Source organism: Argentina silus (genome assembly GCF_951799395.1).
Source record: "Argentina silus genome assembly, chromosome: 2".
Lineage (NCBI taxonomy): Eukaryota > Metazoa > Chordata > Actinopteri > Argentiniformes > Argentinidae > Argentina > Argentina silus.
In genome coordinates this window covers 4,798,785-4,817,494 of record NC_139656.1, presented here as the reverse complement: position 1 = coordinate 4,817,494, position 18,710 = coordinate 4,798,785, and the positions used below count along the sequence as shown (strand labels likewise).

The 18,710-nt window shown below is 45.9% G+C and overlaps 2 protein-coding genes across 2 annotated transcripts; both read right to left on the bottom strand.

The window, feature by feature from the left end:
• Window positions 1–4,879, bottom strand: nle1 (notchless homolog 1). The gene is made up of 13 exons (XM_083685830.1): window positions 4,807–4,879; window positions 4,344–4,519; window positions 4,004–4,224; window positions 3,809–3,888; window positions 3,618–3,694; window positions 3,383–3,480; window positions 2,911–3,103; window positions 2,588–2,723; window positions 2,304–2,350; window positions 1,989–2,191; window positions 1,558–1,717; window positions 1,084–1,154; window positions 1–927 (listed from the first exon to the last, which is right to left on the bottom strand). The coding sequence occupies exons 2-13, from the start codon at window positions 4,482–4,484 to the stop codon at window positions 915–917; spliced, it is 1,440 nt and encodes a 479-aa protein (XP_083541956.1). The 5' UTR covers window positions 4,485–4,519; window positions 4,807–4,879; the 3' UTR covers window positions 1–914.
• Window positions 4,880–5,531: 652 nt separating this feature from the next.
• Window positions 5,532–14,591, bottom strand: inpp5kb (inositol polyphosphate-5-phosphatase Kb; the record flags this gene model as incomplete). Its single annotated transcript, XM_083665139.1, has 13 exons — window positions 5,532–7,229; window positions 7,385–7,489; window positions 7,704–7,787; window positions 8,032–8,169; window positions 8,898–9,114; window positions 11,618–11,644; window positions 11,783–11,892; window positions 12,009–12,120; window positions 12,220–12,395; window positions 13,005–13,121; window positions 13,505–13,613; window positions 13,781–13,885; window positions 14,368–14,591. The coding sequence occupies 13 exons, from the start codon at window positions 14,589–14,591 to the stop codon at window positions 7,161–7,163; spliced, it is 1,593 nt and encodes a 530-aa protein (XP_083521265.1). The 3' UTR covers window positions 5,532–7,160.
• Window positions 14,592–18,710: the final 4,119 nt, after the last annotated feature.

Genomic DNA, 18,710 nt, shown 5'->3' with positions numbered 1-18,710 from the left:
GACCTGACATACAGTGCATCCAACATCACCGCACTGCAGAAATACTTCAGCAAAACCAGCATCCAGTGGATCTCCAGGACCTACCGTAGGTTTGCATCTAATAGACCATTTACTATGCATTTTATCTGCTTTCAATAAACATGTTACTAATGAGGTAAACCAATCACACTTTCTGTCTGTTTCATGTTGAATGTCTCTATATAGAAAGACAAAATCACCTCAGGTATTCTATGCATTCAGTTGATACAAACAACACAAACCACATCTTCACTGTTTAATAGTATAATAGATATAACAAAGTGGGGTAGAATACAATTGGGGAATCAAGGAGACAGTCCAGGTAGCCATACTGTGGTCCTGCATCAGACACAGATAGAGTAAGTAAGTTACCCAGCACCTAGGGCTTAAGTCACTGATTGGAGAGGAGATTAGGCGTGGAGATGGCAGGTCAACGTAGTCTTAAGTAAAAGAGCATGCATTAGTTCACCTGCTGTCTGCCTGTTACACCTAGGTCAATGAGTACAGACACATGCTTCTCTCAAATGGATTTCCATCTCACCAGCATGTTAATATCCCTCCCTTATGCTAATTCCTCCTTTCATTACTTACTTACTTGCTTCCTCCATCTCTCTCTCTATTTATTTATCCTTCCTTCTCTCCTGCTTTTATTTATTTATTTCATCCATCCATCATTTCCATGATCATACTTCATGGTCCACGGCATTGGCCATTGTTTACACATGAAGCAGAGCATGGTGGGTCATTAGGTGATACGCTGCCGTCTTGACCCTGGCTCCACCACCTGTGAGTCATCTTAGCCAGCTGGTATCCTGATTGGTGGAGATTAGGGATAGCGAGGCATGTCATTGGTTGGTTGGTGAATATCGAACCACTGGGAAGGAGAAGGGACACGACTATTTTCTCCATCTGAAATACACAAAGCAAACAGGATTGAGTCAACAGGGGTGTGTTTGTGTGTGTGTAATAGAGAGAGAGAGTGAAAGAGATACTGAGAAGAGGTCAGAGGTCACAGCCTGACAAAGAGAACCTAACAGGGAAAGAGAGACAGAGAGAACCACTCACATTCTCAAACACTTGTCTTTTCCTCCACTGGCCACTCTTTGTCCGTCAGGACTCCAGTCCACAGTAAACACCTATTCAGGAAGATCACAACATGTCAGTGAGACGACAGCAACATTCACAGGACCGCCTCTTTTCATCTCATCCTTTTTCCCTTCTAGCTTTTTCTCCACACCTTTCTTCATCCCATTTACGGCATTTAGCAGACGCCTTTATCCAAAGCGACTTACAACAAATACATTTGTCTAAGTGAGTGAATCATCTATCCATCAGTCATCATAAGATAAAGTAATCTATGCTAGGACCAGGGGCTATTGGCAGTTACAATGCTAGAAGAAAGGAAGAAACTTGCACAGGGGGGTAGTGGGGATGAAGAGGTCTTTACTTTACATTACATTTACGGCATTTACCAGACGCCTTCTCAACCCTCTCCCTCCACCTCCCTGCCCCCTATCAATCCCCCTCTCCCTCTCTCACCTCGTCAGCATGTCCAGGCAAGTCCATGGTGAGTTTGCCGGTCTTCACATCCCACACCTTCAGGGTGCTGTCACTGCTGCCACTGACCAACAGCCTGCTGTCTGCTGACCATGCCACCTGGTACACTGCAGATACGTGGCCTCGCAGGGACTGCAAGTACCTACACACACACACACAGGACAGAAGTTAGAACCATACCACAGTACACACAGAAGGCTACTGTATTCTCGGCTGTAAAACCGCCCCTTAGTACTCTGGAGTGAGATTAGTCTGTCATTGAAAACCGAGCAGTTTCAAGGAGGCCACTCATTACCACCCCTTCCATCCCATGTTTGATTCCATGTGTTAATACATAATCCAGATTTGAGAGATGATCGACTCATTCTAATCCAGATGTTATCATGCTTATCCAGGCTAAGCGTCGGCCTTACTTTCCGGTCCGCCCATCCCAGATCTTGATGGACTTGTCGAAGGATGCGGAGGCGAGGAGGCGAGTATCGGGGGAGAACAGGACCTCGTTGATCAGAGCGCTGTGACCAGTCATCCTGGCCAGGGGCTTCTTGTCCTCCGCAGGGTTCCATAGGAACAACGTGAAGTCATCAGACCCCGACACCAGCCGCTCTGGGCCTTCGCCCTACACACAGGGTTAGATGTTAGGATGGATGGATGGATGGATGGAGAGAGAGTGAGTGAGTGAGAGCGAGTGTGAGAGAGCGAGACAGTGATTAAAACACACACACACTTACCCTAACTTTGTTGTATCTCTGTAGGGCTTTCTCCTTCAGTTCCTCCACTGGGGGGGGGGGGGGAGAGAGAGAGACAGGCTTGTCAAAAACACCATTCACTGTCCAATCCGAGGACTATTACTGTGGGTCACTACTAATCTGATCCATACCACCATCACAGAGGCCCGTCTGGGTCCTAACCCTAGTCCAGATAGGTGAAAGCAATATGGCAGAGGACTATCTTGTGCTCTCAGATCAGTGCAGAGGAAGGAGAAGGAAGACGAGGAGGGGGTAGAGACACTCACGTGATCCGGTTAGGTCCTGAGGGTTGATGGTGGCTGTAGCGGGTTCAAAGGCTCCGGTACGAAGGACGTAGTCTGTACTCAGAGCCAGGGTGTTTACCCAGTGGGCATGGCCTTGCAGAGCCCTGCAATGGACACCCTACACACACGCACACAAAAATACAGTCAAAGTCAGTCGGTACCGAGTGCCAGGGGTAGACTAGCATATTCACTTTTCACTGAGCAAACCAATATTTTAGACAGAAACAGAGGCGCATACATACACACATACATCCATACATACATACATACATACAATACACACACAAAAACACTTGTTCCCTTACGTCTTTGGCTCTCCAGACTTTGATGGTCCTATCCTGAGAGGATGTGTATAGAAGTCCGTCTCCCCCCCACTTCACACAGGTGACAGACTGGGTGTGTCCAGTCAGGATCTTCTCACAGCGACCCAACACTGTGTCCCACACACGCACAGAACCGTCCTTAGAACTGCTGGCGAGGTACCGGCACTCTGCGTTGCTGTAGAGAGGGGAAGGAGGAGTCACGTTAGACAAACAGCGAGAGGAAAGAAGAAAGCGAGAGAGAGACCAAGTGAAAGAGAAGAAGAGGAAGCATCACATGTTGACGTGGATAATATCTAGTCTACAACTTGTGGAGGAGCTGCATTAAGCATCTACTACCAGGTGTACTGATTCAAAGCAGAACCAGGTGATCACCGATACAGAAGGATGGAGAGAGAAAGAGAAAGACAGAGAAAGTGAAAGAGAGAGACAGAGAGAGAATACAGGACCTACTTACAGATGAAGTGGTTCCCAGCAGAGCCAGGTGATCCACTTGGAATGTCCTGTTAGAGTCTTCCCGATCTGCTGCCCTGAGACTGGATCCCACAGGAGGATCTAGAGAAACACATCATTACATATATAATCTATATTAATACGACAGCATCCCAATACCGTGTGTGTGTGTGTGTGTGTGTGTGTGTGTGTGTGTGTGTGTGTGTGTGTGTGTGTGTGTGTGTGTGTGTGTAGCCCACCTGACTGTTCTTGCACCCTGAGGCCAGCTTCTTGCCATCAGGTGACCAGGCAATTGTCAAAACCCAGTGGGTGTGGCCTAGAGGATAGGAGGAGACAGTGAGAGGAGAAAACAACGTATCACTTTTCACTGTTCTGGTTTATTTGATTTGTCTCCAGTGCATCATGTCACTATGTGTGTTGCTCAGCAGACCTCTGGCAGTGTAATGAGGTGTCTCAGTGGTCAAGTCCCAGAACCGCACTGTGGTGTCACCAGAACCGCTGGCCAGATACCTGAGGAACACAGAGAGAGTAAGAGAGAGCGAGAGGAATCAACAAACCACACAGCCCAGCCAAGCCCTTTTTTCTCTCTCAAGGCTTATTTCAATGTGTATGCATCTATACTTACTTGCCCGTTGGGCTGAATGAGGTGGAGATGACGGCCTCTGTGTGTCCCTGTAGAGAGCTGGTACAGCGGGCCACAGCCCTGACTCTGAACACAGCCTGAGGTTGGTACACCACAGGTAGCACCTGCTCTGTCTCTGCCCCCAACGCCCGCACACACACACCCAGACTGGACACCACCTCAGACTCCCCACGCACGAAGAACGCCAACGGGACCGGCTCCTCCTACCAGAGGGTGATACAAGATATCGGTGAACTGCAGTGCTAGTTTGCAGATAATTTGTACACTTATAAGTATGTGACTGGCTATATGGAATAAGAACACCTGCCCTCACTCGCTTTACCTTTTGCATTAGCGCATTGCAAACCAGCTGTAGTTTGTCGGGGGTGATGTCCAGCGGCACGTCGAAGGGCGAGCCAAGTACCTCCCCAGCCTCATCCTGAAACTGGATCAACAGCCGCTCCACGTCCCCAGTCTGGTTCATCTTCTCACCCCTACTGTAGGCTGATTACTAGAAGGCTAAAGACAAGGGGTAGCAATGAAAGATATTACTTTCGAAGTCTCGACCACTTGCTGGTAGAAACTGGAGACATATCCCATAAACATTGCAGCGTGATGGTGGTCATAACTAGACTGTCAACAAATACAGGGGGCATCGAGCTAGCGAAATGTATCTGACTAGCTGGTAGCTATGAGCTGCCACTGAATTATCACGTTGTTGTATGTTGCTGGCTAAATCTAACACATTTTAATACCAGCCTATACATACATTTCAAAACCTGTCACCAGACAAACATAATAACTACCTTTTACAGTACACCAGCAAGTTGTCAACTCTCACACGTGTAGGATAGGTGCGCAGTAGATGCTCGTAGTTAGTACGTCACTACGATGCGACTTAGAATTTAGAACAAGAATGTAGTGCCCCCCTGTGGAAATCAAAGGAACCGTTGATCTCCTAAACCCACTGATTTATAAACCTGTTGTAATTTTACATATAATAGACACATCGTAGAATTGTACATATACTACAATTATAATGGCTCTGGTGTGTTTGGGGCTGTAGTTTCAAATATAAATGTATTCTTTTTTTTTGGGGGGGGGGGGTAATTTCCATAGAGTCTTTTGTCTTATCTTTTTGACTGTATAAAATCACCATTTTCATATAGACACTGGTATGTTTCTGGAGATAATGAATGTGATGTTAAAAATGGATCAAGTGTTAATTTAAGACTAAGAGGCAGAGAGCTGTCATAGGATTACACTATATGCTGCCCCTGGAATGTTCTAGATGATGAATACCCTTGACATGATGGGCCTATGAGATGGTTGCCATGCATTATCCAAGTGGCAGTTCATCGTTAGTGGTGAAGAGAGTTTCCCTCTAATAGCAGTGGTAACATCTGGGTCTAAGTTTCCTCCTTAGTCCTTACCATGTAAAGAGCCATGAGACCAGGAATCCATTTCTACCATCGTAATCTTCTTCCTTTAACGCTAATATGAAAAACACACAAAAGTCTCAGCCCAGATCTTTATTTTCAGCTTTTAATACGATTTTCAACAATTTAACATGTATCTACATTGAATTAATATATGTTCTTCATCACTAGGAAAATAGAAAAGCTTTTGTTCTTGAGAGAAGGCAATTTCATGACAAATCAACTCAAAATCCTAACAGGCATTTTTCAGTGCATTCCTACAGTACATACTGTAGCTCTCAATCCATATTATGTATATAGAAATATACATAATAAGAAATCAAACTGTCTTAGGACATTTATAAAGAGCATTGGTCCAGCCTGTATAGCTGTATAGCCAGCCTGTTAAATACACAGTACAATGATTTACTGCCAGAGACAGGGTGATCAACTCATAACATACAGTAGTCCACTACACACTACAATCCTACATGTATCAGTCAGTAATATCAGTCAGAAACTAAAGCATGCATGCTTGAGTTTCTGACTGATATTACTGACTGACATGTAGGATTGCAGTGTGTATTACTGACACGCACACACGCATTACTGACACACACATTAATTCTCTACATGATGCACACAGACACAAATAGGAGGGCATGGCACCTTGGTGTTACGCCAATGGAGTAAGTAACATTACAGTAAAAGAGAGATAGCATGATATATACCATATTCAATTCTAAAATACAGATTTAAAAACAAAATAAAGATTAAAATCTAAAGTATACTTTGTTGTGCTTCAATTCTCAGTTGTAGTTTCTTGCACAAAGTTCCACCGACCATGGATCATTTTAGACCACTTTGGATAACGAAAGTAAAATATCTGATTTCAATTGTGATTGTTGTCCATTATGTAGACGAATGTATCCTTTTTTTTTTTAAATCGATTCTATCCATGACATCAACATCCTCACCCAAACATACACATTCACAAACACACACACTCCATTGTAAATATCTTAAGCCAGGTCTCTGTGCTCCATCTTGACAGCACCATCCTAGTAACATTTCAGTGACCTTCTATTCAAACACTTCTAACATACAGCCTCAGTCATGACCTTCATTGACCACCTGTTTTGTATGGCTCCCCAGCGCTGCTACCTGCATCTCCCATCCTCCTACACTGTGAGAGGAGGTAGGCTACCCAGCATCACTTTATATAATATTTGCCATTTAGCTGACGCTTTTATCCAAAGCGACTTACATTGCAGTGCGTGCATACATTTCAGTATATATGGCCGTAGCAGGAATCAAACCCACAACCTAAGCGTTGTTAGCGCCATGCTCTACCGACTGAACCACAGAGGACTTACTGCCCAAACAGGCAGGAGAGACCTGGGGTGCACAGGCACTCTCTTCAGCAACGATCAGCAACGTGCTCTTGTGTAAGACGAAGCAAGAGGAAAAGCGCACTTCTAGAGAGAACCCAGAGAGAGAGAAAGAGAGAGAGAGCATACAGGACCAATGTTGATTTATAAAAATGGAGAGACAGGGAGGAGACGGGGATTATAGTTGTCATCTCCAGTGTGTGTACGGAGGCCACAAAGTATGGTTTCCAGTGACTGTCCAGGTCAGCTGGGGGAGTGTCCAAAGATAGGGGACAGGACGAGGAGGCTGAGGAGGGGGGCTGTGTTTGGCTTGGAGAGCAGGGGGGGAGGCGTGCATTCCTGTGTTTGATCTTATTTGTCCAACCCATTGATGTTGTTTTCAACTAAGCCCTCTATAACTGCTCGTTTCGACTCCAGAATCTGCAACAGGAACATAACAATAACACCACTTTTATAACATAACATCTATTATTACTGTCATGTACTGTATGTCACCTGTAATGTTCTAATAGCGTATTAAAGTCACCTAAATGAAACGGTCTCCCCTCCCTTCTACCACCCTCACCTAGACTTACCTGGAAGTTAGCGCTGAGGCCCACGATGCTCTGCATGTTGGCGCTGTAGTAACCTAGAACATACTCCCCTCCCAGGAGAGGGATCTCATCCTTATTCACAAACACCTACAGGAGGTAGGTGGACACACACACACAGACACACAGACACACAGACACACAGACACACAGACACACAGACACACACACACACACACACACACACACACACACACACACACACACACACACACACACACACACACACACACACACACGTTAATACAGCAGACACACACTCACAGTTAGATAGCAGAGCCGCCTCGTATGAGCCAAACTGTACCTGTACAACCTCATCGTTCTCTGACAGCTCGTCGTCTTTGACCCAGACAAAGGTGGCGTAGTCTGACTGGCACTTAAAGCCAACCTGTAGAGTGGCACACAAACACACACTTGACATCACACGTGTGCTCTGTTTCCCTCTAAAACAAGCTCAGTCTCTCTCTCTTCCTTTGTCTTTCTCTCTCCCACCTACCTGTCTCCTCCTCCTCTCTCCAATATCCTGCTCCCCCCCTCCTCCTCCTCCTCCTCCTCCTCCTCCTTCCCTTGCCCCCTGTCCCTCTCTATTAAACCCCCCCCCCCCCCGTGCGCCCTCCTCCCTCGTCCTGTACCTTGTACAGTCCTATCCAGTCCCAGGTGGAGGAGAGGAAGTCCTCCAGGATGGTGTAGGAGAGAATTGCATCCTGGTCGGCACTCCACTGGCCCTCAGGACACAAACGCACCAACGGACTGTCACACTGCTTCCTCAGCTAGAGAGGAGTGGAGAAAAGAGGCAAACAGACAGAGAGAAAAAGAGTGAGAGAAATATAGGGAAGAGACAAAGATGAAAGAAACATAATAATTGCATGAGGTAGTCTTGCGTTGCCAAACACCCGAGTCTGGTAGATTCATATTTGGGAAGTGCGTTTGAATGGAGCGCTGGCTGCGAACGCTGACATTTTGATTGGCTCTGAGCAGAAGTGATGTTTAGACAACAACAACCCCCTGCCTTTTTTGTTAGAGTAGAAGAGTCAATGACTCAATGTAAGTCAATTTACTACTAACCTTTGAAATTGGGCATTGCTGAAGTGGTTTTATTTTTCCTGGAATTAGAATTCAGTTGTTTGAACACTTCCCATGTGGGGACCATTAAAAATGATTGGCTGTTCATGAGCTGCCCATTGACTGATTGGGAGTGTTTCAGGTCTCCACCCCTCTTTGTCCCACAAACCTTCCCAGGCTTTCAGAACAATGTGAGAAGAACGACTGGGAGTCAAGGTTACCAGTGACGACTCAATGACGCACTTCTCCCCCTTACTCAATAAACTGGCAATGTGTTGTACACTCTGTCCCATGCTAAGAGTATTTTGGAACAGTTCACAGATATTCCCAGATACTGCTGCTTGTACTTTGTATTTGTTGACCTGATCCACAACAGGATTGTGTAAAGTGTGTGTGTGTGTGTGTGTGTGTGTGTGTGTGTGCGGCTGGCTCTCACCTCCAGGTTGAAAGTTCCTATGACAGGTTTGTGGTCACTGACTCCGTAGCCCACGTCACAGTTGTAGGTGTCCTGGATCACTTTGATTGGGTACTCCTCCTGTCCATCATCAGTGGAGGTCGAAGCCCTATCCCCCTCCTCTTCCTCTGGGGGCGAGGTTTTGGGCTTGATACGCCATAGGATACGGTCTGTCCACGCAGGCTTCCTCTTCTTACCGCTAACCAATCAGGGATAGGGACAGGGATTGAAGTCACAATACAGATCAGAGAGGATTTCAGAGGCGTCCTTATTTCTGTCTCTTTCTACACCTCTACTGACCCCCTTCTCTTCATTTATCTATTTTGCTTTCCTTCTCTCCATCATCAATGTCTCTTCTCTCTATCATCCTCTTACACGTTCTTCCATCTCCACCCCTCTACCTACAGGCTTCAATTTGCATGTGCAGAAAAAGTGCCAAAAAGTCAAATCTGGCCACCTTAACCGTAATATTTCTATTAGACACGATGAGACATAAGTGTTCTGTTGCTATGCACTTTGCCACCTCATGTTATTATTTTTTTTAAATTATTATTATTATTATTATTATTATTATTATTATTATTATTATTATTATATAGTATTGCATTGCATTGTTGTTTGCTGCATTGTTGAGGAGCTAGCATTTCAATGCATCGTCTACGACTGTATTCCATGTATATGATAAATAAACTTTGATTTGATAATCCAATGGGCATAATATATGAATAATATTGAATATGCAATGCATTTTCAGACAGTTTACTAAAACTTTGGTTGAATAATCACTGTTTTCTCAAAATCTCAAGACAGGTACAATAAAAAAATCATGCTGTAGAGTATTCTGAGCTGCAAGGTATTTTTTGCTCTGCTAAGCACAATTTGTTTAAGAAAATTGGAGCCCTACTTCTCTTATTACTATTCAACCAATCATCTCTCTCCCTACGACTCTCCTTTTCTTGACTATGTCCTCTCTTTATTCTCTATTGCGGTTTCTGTTGTTCCACATTGGGGTGTATCTGTGTTGGTAAACCACCCCTCAGAAGGTCACAATTGCTGCTCTTTATGGGGAATGACCAGTGATCCCTAAGCAGTGTTCTTTTGACAACCTCTCTCTCCCTCCCCTTCTCCTCTCCTCCCTGTCTGTCCTCCCTCTCCCTCCCTCCTTCCCTCCCTCCCTCTCACACACAGCAATCAAAATCTACTTCTAAGTCATGCAAATTCATGCAGCCTCGTTTGAGTTGTGCTCCTTTGGATTGCACAAATGGGGCCATGTTCGTCATTATGCACATGCACACACACACACACGCACACACACACACGCACACAGTCTCAACTCTGTTCGTCAGCATGCTATTAGAAAGATGATTGATGAGGAGAGGAGAGGAGTGACGTGTGCAGGGCTGTGGGGAAAAGTGACTCGTCTCAACAGTTATTCTAGTCACAAACACAGCATTTAGAAACAGATACTAAATGCAACTTTTTGCACAGTTTTGTACATTTCACGAATGTAAAAACGATGCATGGAGCCAGAAGCAGGCAGTGTGCAGTTACAGGGTGGGGCAGGGAGGGTGGTGGGGCAGGGAGGGTGGTGGGACAGGGAGGGTGGTGGGGCACGGAGGGTGGTGGGGCAGGGAGGGTGGTGGGGCAGGGAGGGTGGTGGGGTGTGGCAGCTCGAGCAGGAAAGTGAGTGAGTGAGGTTGGTGGCAGTAAACTGAGGTCCATATTCTACCATAACATAGTCGAGGCTGTTCTGCACGAATGACTCAGCAGTAAGACTAGCAGGTTGGTTTTCTGTGGCCATATTTGGTGTAGTCTACCTTTTCTAATAATGTTTTCCATACGAGAAATCTAAATCTATGCTAAATCAGAACTTTGTGCCTTAGACTTCTTTTCAAATTTATAACATAATGGCTTATGGCTTTCCTAGCTTTCCTATATGGAGACACCCACCTTATGGGGTCAATTTCCCTGTACCAGCCCCCCCAGCCAGACAGACAGACAGGAGCCCCCAGGAGAGGGAGGAGAGGAGAAGGAGGAGGGTGGTGCTGTACCTCTCTAAGGGCCTGGGTCGGTACATGGTTAGAGGCAGCGCCAGAGAGCTCTTTCTGAGAGACACACACACGGTGCCAGCATTAGGGTGGGCATATGCAGCAGAGGTGGTTCGGTGGACTACGCTGATGAGTGTGACGAGCACTCTTGTCTGAGACTGTAAGACTTGTGTTAGCTCGGTAAAGCACCAAGCTCATGTTAGCCTTTTGCTCAGAGGGCTAAGTGAGGTCTTGACTCCAACAGAAGAAACCGGGTCCGACACCTGATCTTGCCACATGTGGAACTTAAAGGAGAGTCCTGTGGGAGCAGCTTGGGGCTTGGCTGTGCCCACCAGGGCATGTTCACTTCAACTACGGCCACTCACCCACCCCCCCCCACCCCTCTAACTGTTACCTCATCATCAGAAACCCAACCCTAGACTTTCACTTCTTGTTCACTGTTCTCACTTCTATCTGGTAACATCATCATCTCTCTGTCAGTGCACTGCTGTGGTCAAATCTGTTCAGTTAGGTGAGTCTCTCTCTCTCTCTCTCTCTCTGTGAGCCCCAGTCTATTAGGAGGTTGATGTGTGGAGATGAGTGGTGAAGGGAGGGGGAGTTGTGTCCATGGGGACATGCATGCAATAAAAACAGACACTACGAATCAGATCTTACTTAAAGCCCAACCATGTCTTCTGTGTGCTGTGAAACAGGAAGAGGGAAAAGAGAAAGAGAGCACAGATGAGGTTTGATACTCTGTATTCAAGTATTGAGCTGGGTTTACAGCGCCAGTGTGGAGTGAAAAATAAAGTGTGTGTGTGTGTATATATATAGTATTACCTGCTATCATAGGTCTCGGAGTTGCGGTCAAACTTGTAGGTGGGTTTGAACATAAGCGGCCCCTCCTCAAACTCCTGAAGAAAAGGTTCCTTCTTCCTCATCATCAGCAACTTGGGACAAGACAGGGACAGGAGTGAGTGAGTGTGAGTGTCCAGGCCCGGCACTCTCAGATAGGAAGAACCTCAATGTAAAGATGATGATTTGGTGTTTCCCTTCGTTGGGTTACCTGGTCTCTCGGCCACAGCAGGTTGAAGCGTCCGCTGTTGATGGATGAACGGAGGAAGTGCATACCGTGGTCCGCTATACGGAAGTTCAGATCACCAAACCAAAAGACCACCCTAGGGGGAGCAAGGGAGGGGGGGTTAGTGTGTGTGTGTGTGTGTGTGTGTGTGTGTGTGTGTGTGTGTGTGTGTGTGTGTGTGTGTGTGCTGACTAACTTGTGGTCCAGGACATGTGGTGTGTTGTACATGTCGAAGTCTTGTGCGTCCAGGATATGCTCAAACTCGTCGACACGCTGCAGGGCGTAGTTCATATGTGCTGCTAGGTGGCAGTTCAGAAAACACACCATGTGGCCATAGAAGGAGAAGCGCACAGACACACCTCCTTTATTCCCCTGAGAAAGGAGATGCGGATGGAGATAGAGAGAGAGAGAGAGAGAGAGAGAGAGAGAGAGAGGAAGGGAGAGATGTAGAAAGGGATGGAAACAATATGTCAAAAAAATACATCTACCTTGGCTTATGTACCTCCCTATACCAGTCTGCTCCAGCCTCTCACCAAGACAGCAAATACAAACAGCAACTGGACAGAATTCCCATTCAAACTACACATCTAAGAGGTAAACACACATTATTATTTAGTCATATTGTGCACTCATAGGGCTCCAATTTGCACAAGCAAAAAAAGTGCCAAAAAGTGAGCAAAGTCTGCTACCTTAAACATGATATTTCTAATAGACGCAATGAGGCATAATCCAATGTGAGTTTTGAATACTGCAACTAGCGTTTCCATGACGTATACGTACTGCATTTCAGACTGTTCACTAAAACTCTGGTTGAATAATCGCTGTTTTCTCAAAAACGAAAGACAAAATACGATAAAATCATGTTCTGAGTTGTTAGGTATTTGTTGCTCAGTTCAACACTATTTGCTCCAGCAGATTGGAGCCCCTAATGGGCTGCCTTTAGCCTGTTTTAGAGAGCGTTCTAGAGAGTTCTGTACCTACCCAGTAGCCAAAGATGCCAGTGCGGGTATAGGTGGTCTGGATGTCTCGGATGAAGGGAACGTGCACTTGCTTGGCAAACACCAGGAGCAACAAGCCCTGCATCCTCACAGAGGAGACCTACAGAGAGAGAGAGAGAGAGAGAGAGAACGAGGGAGAGAGGGAGAGAGAGAGAAAGAACGAAAGAATGAAAGAAAGAAAAGAGAGAAAGAATGAAAGAAAGAAAGAGAACGCAGAGGAGGAGTATTAAAGTGAATCGTGTAAGTGTGAGTCTAGCAGCAGTAAAGGTGGGTGAGGGGGATTGGAGTCTGGGTTACATAAAACCTTTAGAGGGACAAAGCTTCCTCACAGGACCTTAATGAGGACCACTCCAACCTATTGTTTACTGAGGCCTGACTGATGCAACACACACACACACACACACTTGCCTCACAAATTCTTTCTCTCTCCCGTCTACCCCCCTATCTGCCTCTCCCTTTTTCCTCGCCTCCTCCCTCTCCTACCTTGACGTAGCCCCGGGGTGCCAGGGTGTCCATGAGCAGATGGCTCCAGGAGTCCTCCACTATCAGGTCAGAGATGAACCTCAGAGGAGTGGCATTGACCTCCTGCAGACTGGGTATACATACATACATACATAAATACATAGATATATATATATATAATATGTGTGTGTGTGTGTGTGTGTGTGTCTATATATATATATATATATATACACACACAAATTAGAATATAAACTAATAAACTGTGTACACATAGGTTCTCAGGTCCCTGTCTCTTACCCAATCACGTAGAGGTCTGTGGGAGGCTGGTTGTCCAGATGCAGCAGGGAAGTGACATCCTGAGGAGGCTCTGCTGTCGCTACGTTCCATGTGACCATATGCAGCCTATCAGAGACGGAGGTGGAGAGAAGGGAGGAAGAGAGAGAAATACATTAAATACACAATCAATAAGCCTCAAACAGAAGTTGCTTTATAACAACACAGAGCTCTTTGTACAACGTCACCATGTGTGGGAACCAGGCTAGATACCCAGACACAAACCACTGAGGGGACAACTTCTATAGGCCCTATTTCAGCATCTTAGGAGAGAAAAGGACAGAAGAAACCGAAATACTAAGAGATGTACAACACTAGCACGGTTCCTATTATTTCCCTCAGTTTCACTTACAGCAGGTCTAAGACACACTCTCATTTCACCTTCTACAGTTTCAGTGCAGTACCTCCATACCCATTCTTGACCGGTCTACAGCTCAGAACTGCTGAAGAGATGTGGAAGTGAAAACGCACAATACACGAGACAGGAGAGTGCTTTACAACCAAACCAAACCATAACCAAGAAAAGTGTGCGTGCGTGTGCGTGTGTCAACCTGAATGCGTCTCTGGGACTGATGCGTCCACAGAGCTGGAAGGCCTCGTCGAGGGTGCGGGACACTGCCTCGTTGGCCTCGTCGTCTGAGCTCAGGTCCTCCACACATGTGAGCAGCTGGGACAGGCGCTGGCGCAGGAGCAGCCTGCCCTTTGACCCCAGGGACACCGTGCTGGACGTGCTGTCTGAACGCACGCGAGGACCTTCGACCGACAACGCATCCATCGCCATCTTCACCGCTTCAGCCATCGCGAACTATGACACTGGTCTGAAGGACTGTTTTTATGAAGTCTCTCTCTTCCCCTCTCTCTCTCTCTCTGATGAATGATGCCCAACAGGGCAGATTGTGTGTATAATAGCACAGTGTCCTGGGGTCTTTCATCAGATAAAAAAAAAAAAAAAAAACTGTAGTTAGACACAATCTGTATCAGTTAGGCCCCACCTTTGCAATTCAGAGGTATCCAATAACAGCAAACTGGTAGTGGGTCCTCAGCCTGGACCAGCGTCCCACTGGCAGCTATATTCTCCTTATCCCGTGTCCCCCTTAGAATGTTCAGGAGCAGACCTGGTCCCTTGTAAAGAGTTTGTGATTCTTTGCTCCTTTTTGATTAGGATGCTGAAGGTCCCACCCTGGCAGCACACAGGCAACAACACTCTCAATCAGAGACAAACATGGTAATCTTCTGGAACAAAAATGATTAATCGGATAAATCTGTCAGTTTGTACTTCACAACAGATCCTCCCTCAGATCCAAATTGGCCCACACCGAAAAACTACAAAGTCCAGAGTCTGGCTTTGTGAGTTCTGTCCTCCGTGTGAGTCCTGTAGGGTGGCCTGGGTGGCTGGGTGGTGACAGAATGAGAGGGACAGAGTGTGGAACAGAGTTTTGGGGACGTGGACGAGAGAGCGAGATTAGGACTATAATCTGAAGCAGGGGAGAGCCTTGTGTGTGTGTGTGTGTGTGTGTGTGTGTGTGTGTGTGTGTGTGTGTATATGGAGGAATATATTGTGGCTGTGGAGGAGGGAATTGATCCCCCATCACTAAGGGTATTGTTACAGAACTTATGCAACAGTGACGTCACAACCCTAAGAGGTTTACTTCCAACAACATTCTCCTCGTTAAATCCTCTGAAGAACTCAGAGAACCCATCATTACAACCAGGGGAAAGGCCTCAAGGAGAGGGAGAGAGAGAGAGTTTACAACAGCATTAGGGTTTCCTTTGGACAGAATCCAAATCTCTCCTGATATGGGAGAAAGGTTAGGTGTTTAAAGCTGGCGTGGGGAAATTCCTTAGGTTGTGTAAAGTCTCACACATGCCTTTCTGTAACAATTCTCTCTCTCTCTCAAAGAAGAAGAAGAAGAAGAAGAAGAAGAAGTTGATAATACCAGTAAAAGTGGTTTTACCTGCAGTTCTCCTTCCCTGCTCCTCCACCTCTGGACCTCCCCACACTCATCCTCTCACCTGTAAACACACACACACACACAACCGTTAACAAACCATAAATACACACATACTGTACAGTACCACCAACTTTAACACACCAGACAGACAAAAAAAACAGACACAAAGTTTCACACACACACAAACATATACAAACAGCGTTCACAAACCATACCCATCTAAACACACAGTCTTAACAATAACACACCTTAAACCCATAGCGGATTACACAAGCACACACACCACACATACCAGGACACATGAAAGCCATCATGAAATTGCTCCATAATCAAACCTAATCCTGCTTAACACCTGGGTTTTAACTTGATGAGAGTCACTGAATGAAAAGGAATTAAGGTTAATTGTGACATGTATGCTCATGTGACATTCACACTTTATACCAGGACAGGCTGGTATACAAATTATACACCTGACAGGGTTGTTCATCCTGACAGGGTTTTGAGGTGTTACTGTATGTTATGATCAGTGTCTCAGTGGATATTTGCCTTGACTTTGCATAGTTATGATCTATTAATGAAGGTGTTACACATTGGGGCCACAAAGATGGGTTTGAGTCACAGACTCTGTATTAGTCAGACTAACTTCCCACCAGTCTCTCTGTGGAAACTCTCTGACTCTGTCTCTCTCTCACACACACTCACACGCACACACACCTGTTGTGTCAGTAGATGGTTGTCGCAGCTGTGTTTGTGTGTGTGTGTGTGTGTGTGTGTGTGTGTGGGGGGGGGGGGGGGGTACATTAGTGGCACATATCACTAATGGCAGCGATGCATACAAAGGCCTTTACATTGCCAGGCATGAGTGCATTGTCAACCTAATTGCTAGTGAAGGTAAACAGGCATCACCATCAACAGTTAAAATTCCAGTTAAAAAAACTTGTGGCAAGTTGGTTCAGTGAGAATGATGACAAGATATTTTCTGACAAGATATGTGCCAAATACCAGTGCCTTGTGCACAACCACTAACAGAACATGGCAGGCCTCCCAAAGAAAAAAAACAAGCAGCTTGCAAGATGATGTTCTGTGTCAGCTGTTGTGGGAAGCTTAGCTGTATGGCGAAGAAGATGTTACCTGTGTCCCTGACTATTTGTATGACCTTTGTTATATTTTGGGTTCTTTGATGTAAAGCTTTAGTGTGAACCCAAATAGAGTATTCAAATGTGTGAGTGTGTCTGTTAACTGACAATGAAATCTATTCACTTCCCAAAAGAGCAGCAGTAGAGCGCATCAATCACCGCTGTCGTAGTCATAAGATTCGGGCGCACGCGCACTTAAAAACATGTTTACAAGCTTCAGCAAACATTCTTACGGCTACGGCTGTCATTTGAAGTTTTCTTCCTACACCCATGTATTTCTGCTTACCTATCTGTCCGAGGGAAGCGTGATGTATGTGATGGGTGCGTGTCCTGCGCTGTCCAATAAAATGATCCCTTGCGCGCAGATGATGAGTCTCCTGTGCGGTATCCAGTGAATGCGCCTGCCTCACGCTATGTTTACACCGTTCTTGCACAGTGTTGCCAGATTTCTGCGCTCGAACTTCCGGCTCTCTCTGCCAATCTAAAGGGTGCTCCGCCCTTAAAGCGCCCGCTCGCCGGTGTTATGAGCGTCAGGCTATTAGTTAACAACAACAAAAAACGCATTATCACCATCATGAATGGACACGACTGTTTACAGCTATTTGTTGTATATAACCATGACGTGCATTAGCTGTTACCTCAATGCTTTCATTGTATGTTTGCTAATACTTTCTTTACAGTATGGAGCGCATAGGCTACTGTAGGCTACTTTATTATTCCATATGTGAATTAAATCATTAAATCATTAATTAAATCATTCACCTCCACGATCTGACAGGTCAATTAGCACGTTGTCCTCTGCAAGCGTCAGGCTACTTAATTTAATTAATTCGAATTTCCCTTATGAGTGCTTTCATTCTTTCACTGGCATTTATTCGGTGCTGAGAGCACAACCTGGTCCAACCCAGTGGTACACATGCTGTATATGTGGTTGAATATGTGGTTTTGGAGTCAATGCCACATCTCCTGTCTTGAAGTGTTGCAGTCCAACTGGTTTGTGTCACCTTGACTCTTACTGATAAATCAGTGTAATTGATTTATCAGTAATTCTAAAAAAAGCACACTCCCACTAAAAAACACTAAACTCTTTCCTCTCAGTCAACCAACCCTTAACCCTAGCGTCATCAACGCATTCATTTAACTTTTTATTTTCTCACTCTCCCCTCTGTAGGCCCCCTTTTGCCCCCTAAACAGGGTTTACTGTAATCTCTCTTCTGTCCAAAGCCTGATTACTCTCTCTGGTCCTAGAATGGGGGGGGGGGGGGGGGGGGGCAGGGAGGGGGGGGGGGGAGAAGAGAATGACCCCCTTCTTCTCTCATCCATCCATCCATCCCTGTCCCCTGACCCTGGCTGATTGGGAGCAGGGGATTTGAGCTCGGAGAGGGGGAGAGTTGGGTAACAATGCTGGGCAGGGCGGGAGGGGGGATAGACCGAGGGGAGGGAGAGTGCAGAGGAGGAGGGCTTGGAAGGGGAGAGCAGGGAGGGAGGGTGGGCTAGGGTTATGAAGAGGCTTGGGTGGGGAATTGAGGAGGGGGGGTACTGGTAGTTTAGAGTCCACTGTGTCATGTGATGTTTTGCTGTAAAAGTCCTGTTGCTGTAATAGAGGGGGGAGTGATCTTGAAGGAGAAAGAAGGTTTGTGGCAAGGGGGGTTACCAAGGCGATTTGGACAAACCATAAATCAGGAGATTGAATGAACAAGACAACATTTACTTTCCTCATTTTTATTCATTTATTGAATATTTTTCACGTCTCCAATGTAGTGTTATTGGAAGATAAGATGACAAAAAGGCACAAATTCACAGTAA

Bases quoted from the DNA above. Each gene is read 5' to 3' on its own strand.
- nle1 (XM_083685830.1), bottom strand. From the start codon at position 4,484: ATGAACCAGACTGGGGACGTGGAGCGGCTGTTGATCCAGTTTCAGGAT. The intron at 3,695-3,808 runs GTCTGCTGAGCA...CCTATCCTCTAG, and splicing joins ACCTCATTACACTGCCAGAG to GCCACACCCACTGGGTTTTG. The intron at 3,481-3,617 runs GTGGGCTACACA...GTGTTTCTCTAG, and splicing joins CAGGGTGCAAGAACAGTCAG to ATCCTCCTGTGGGATCCAGT.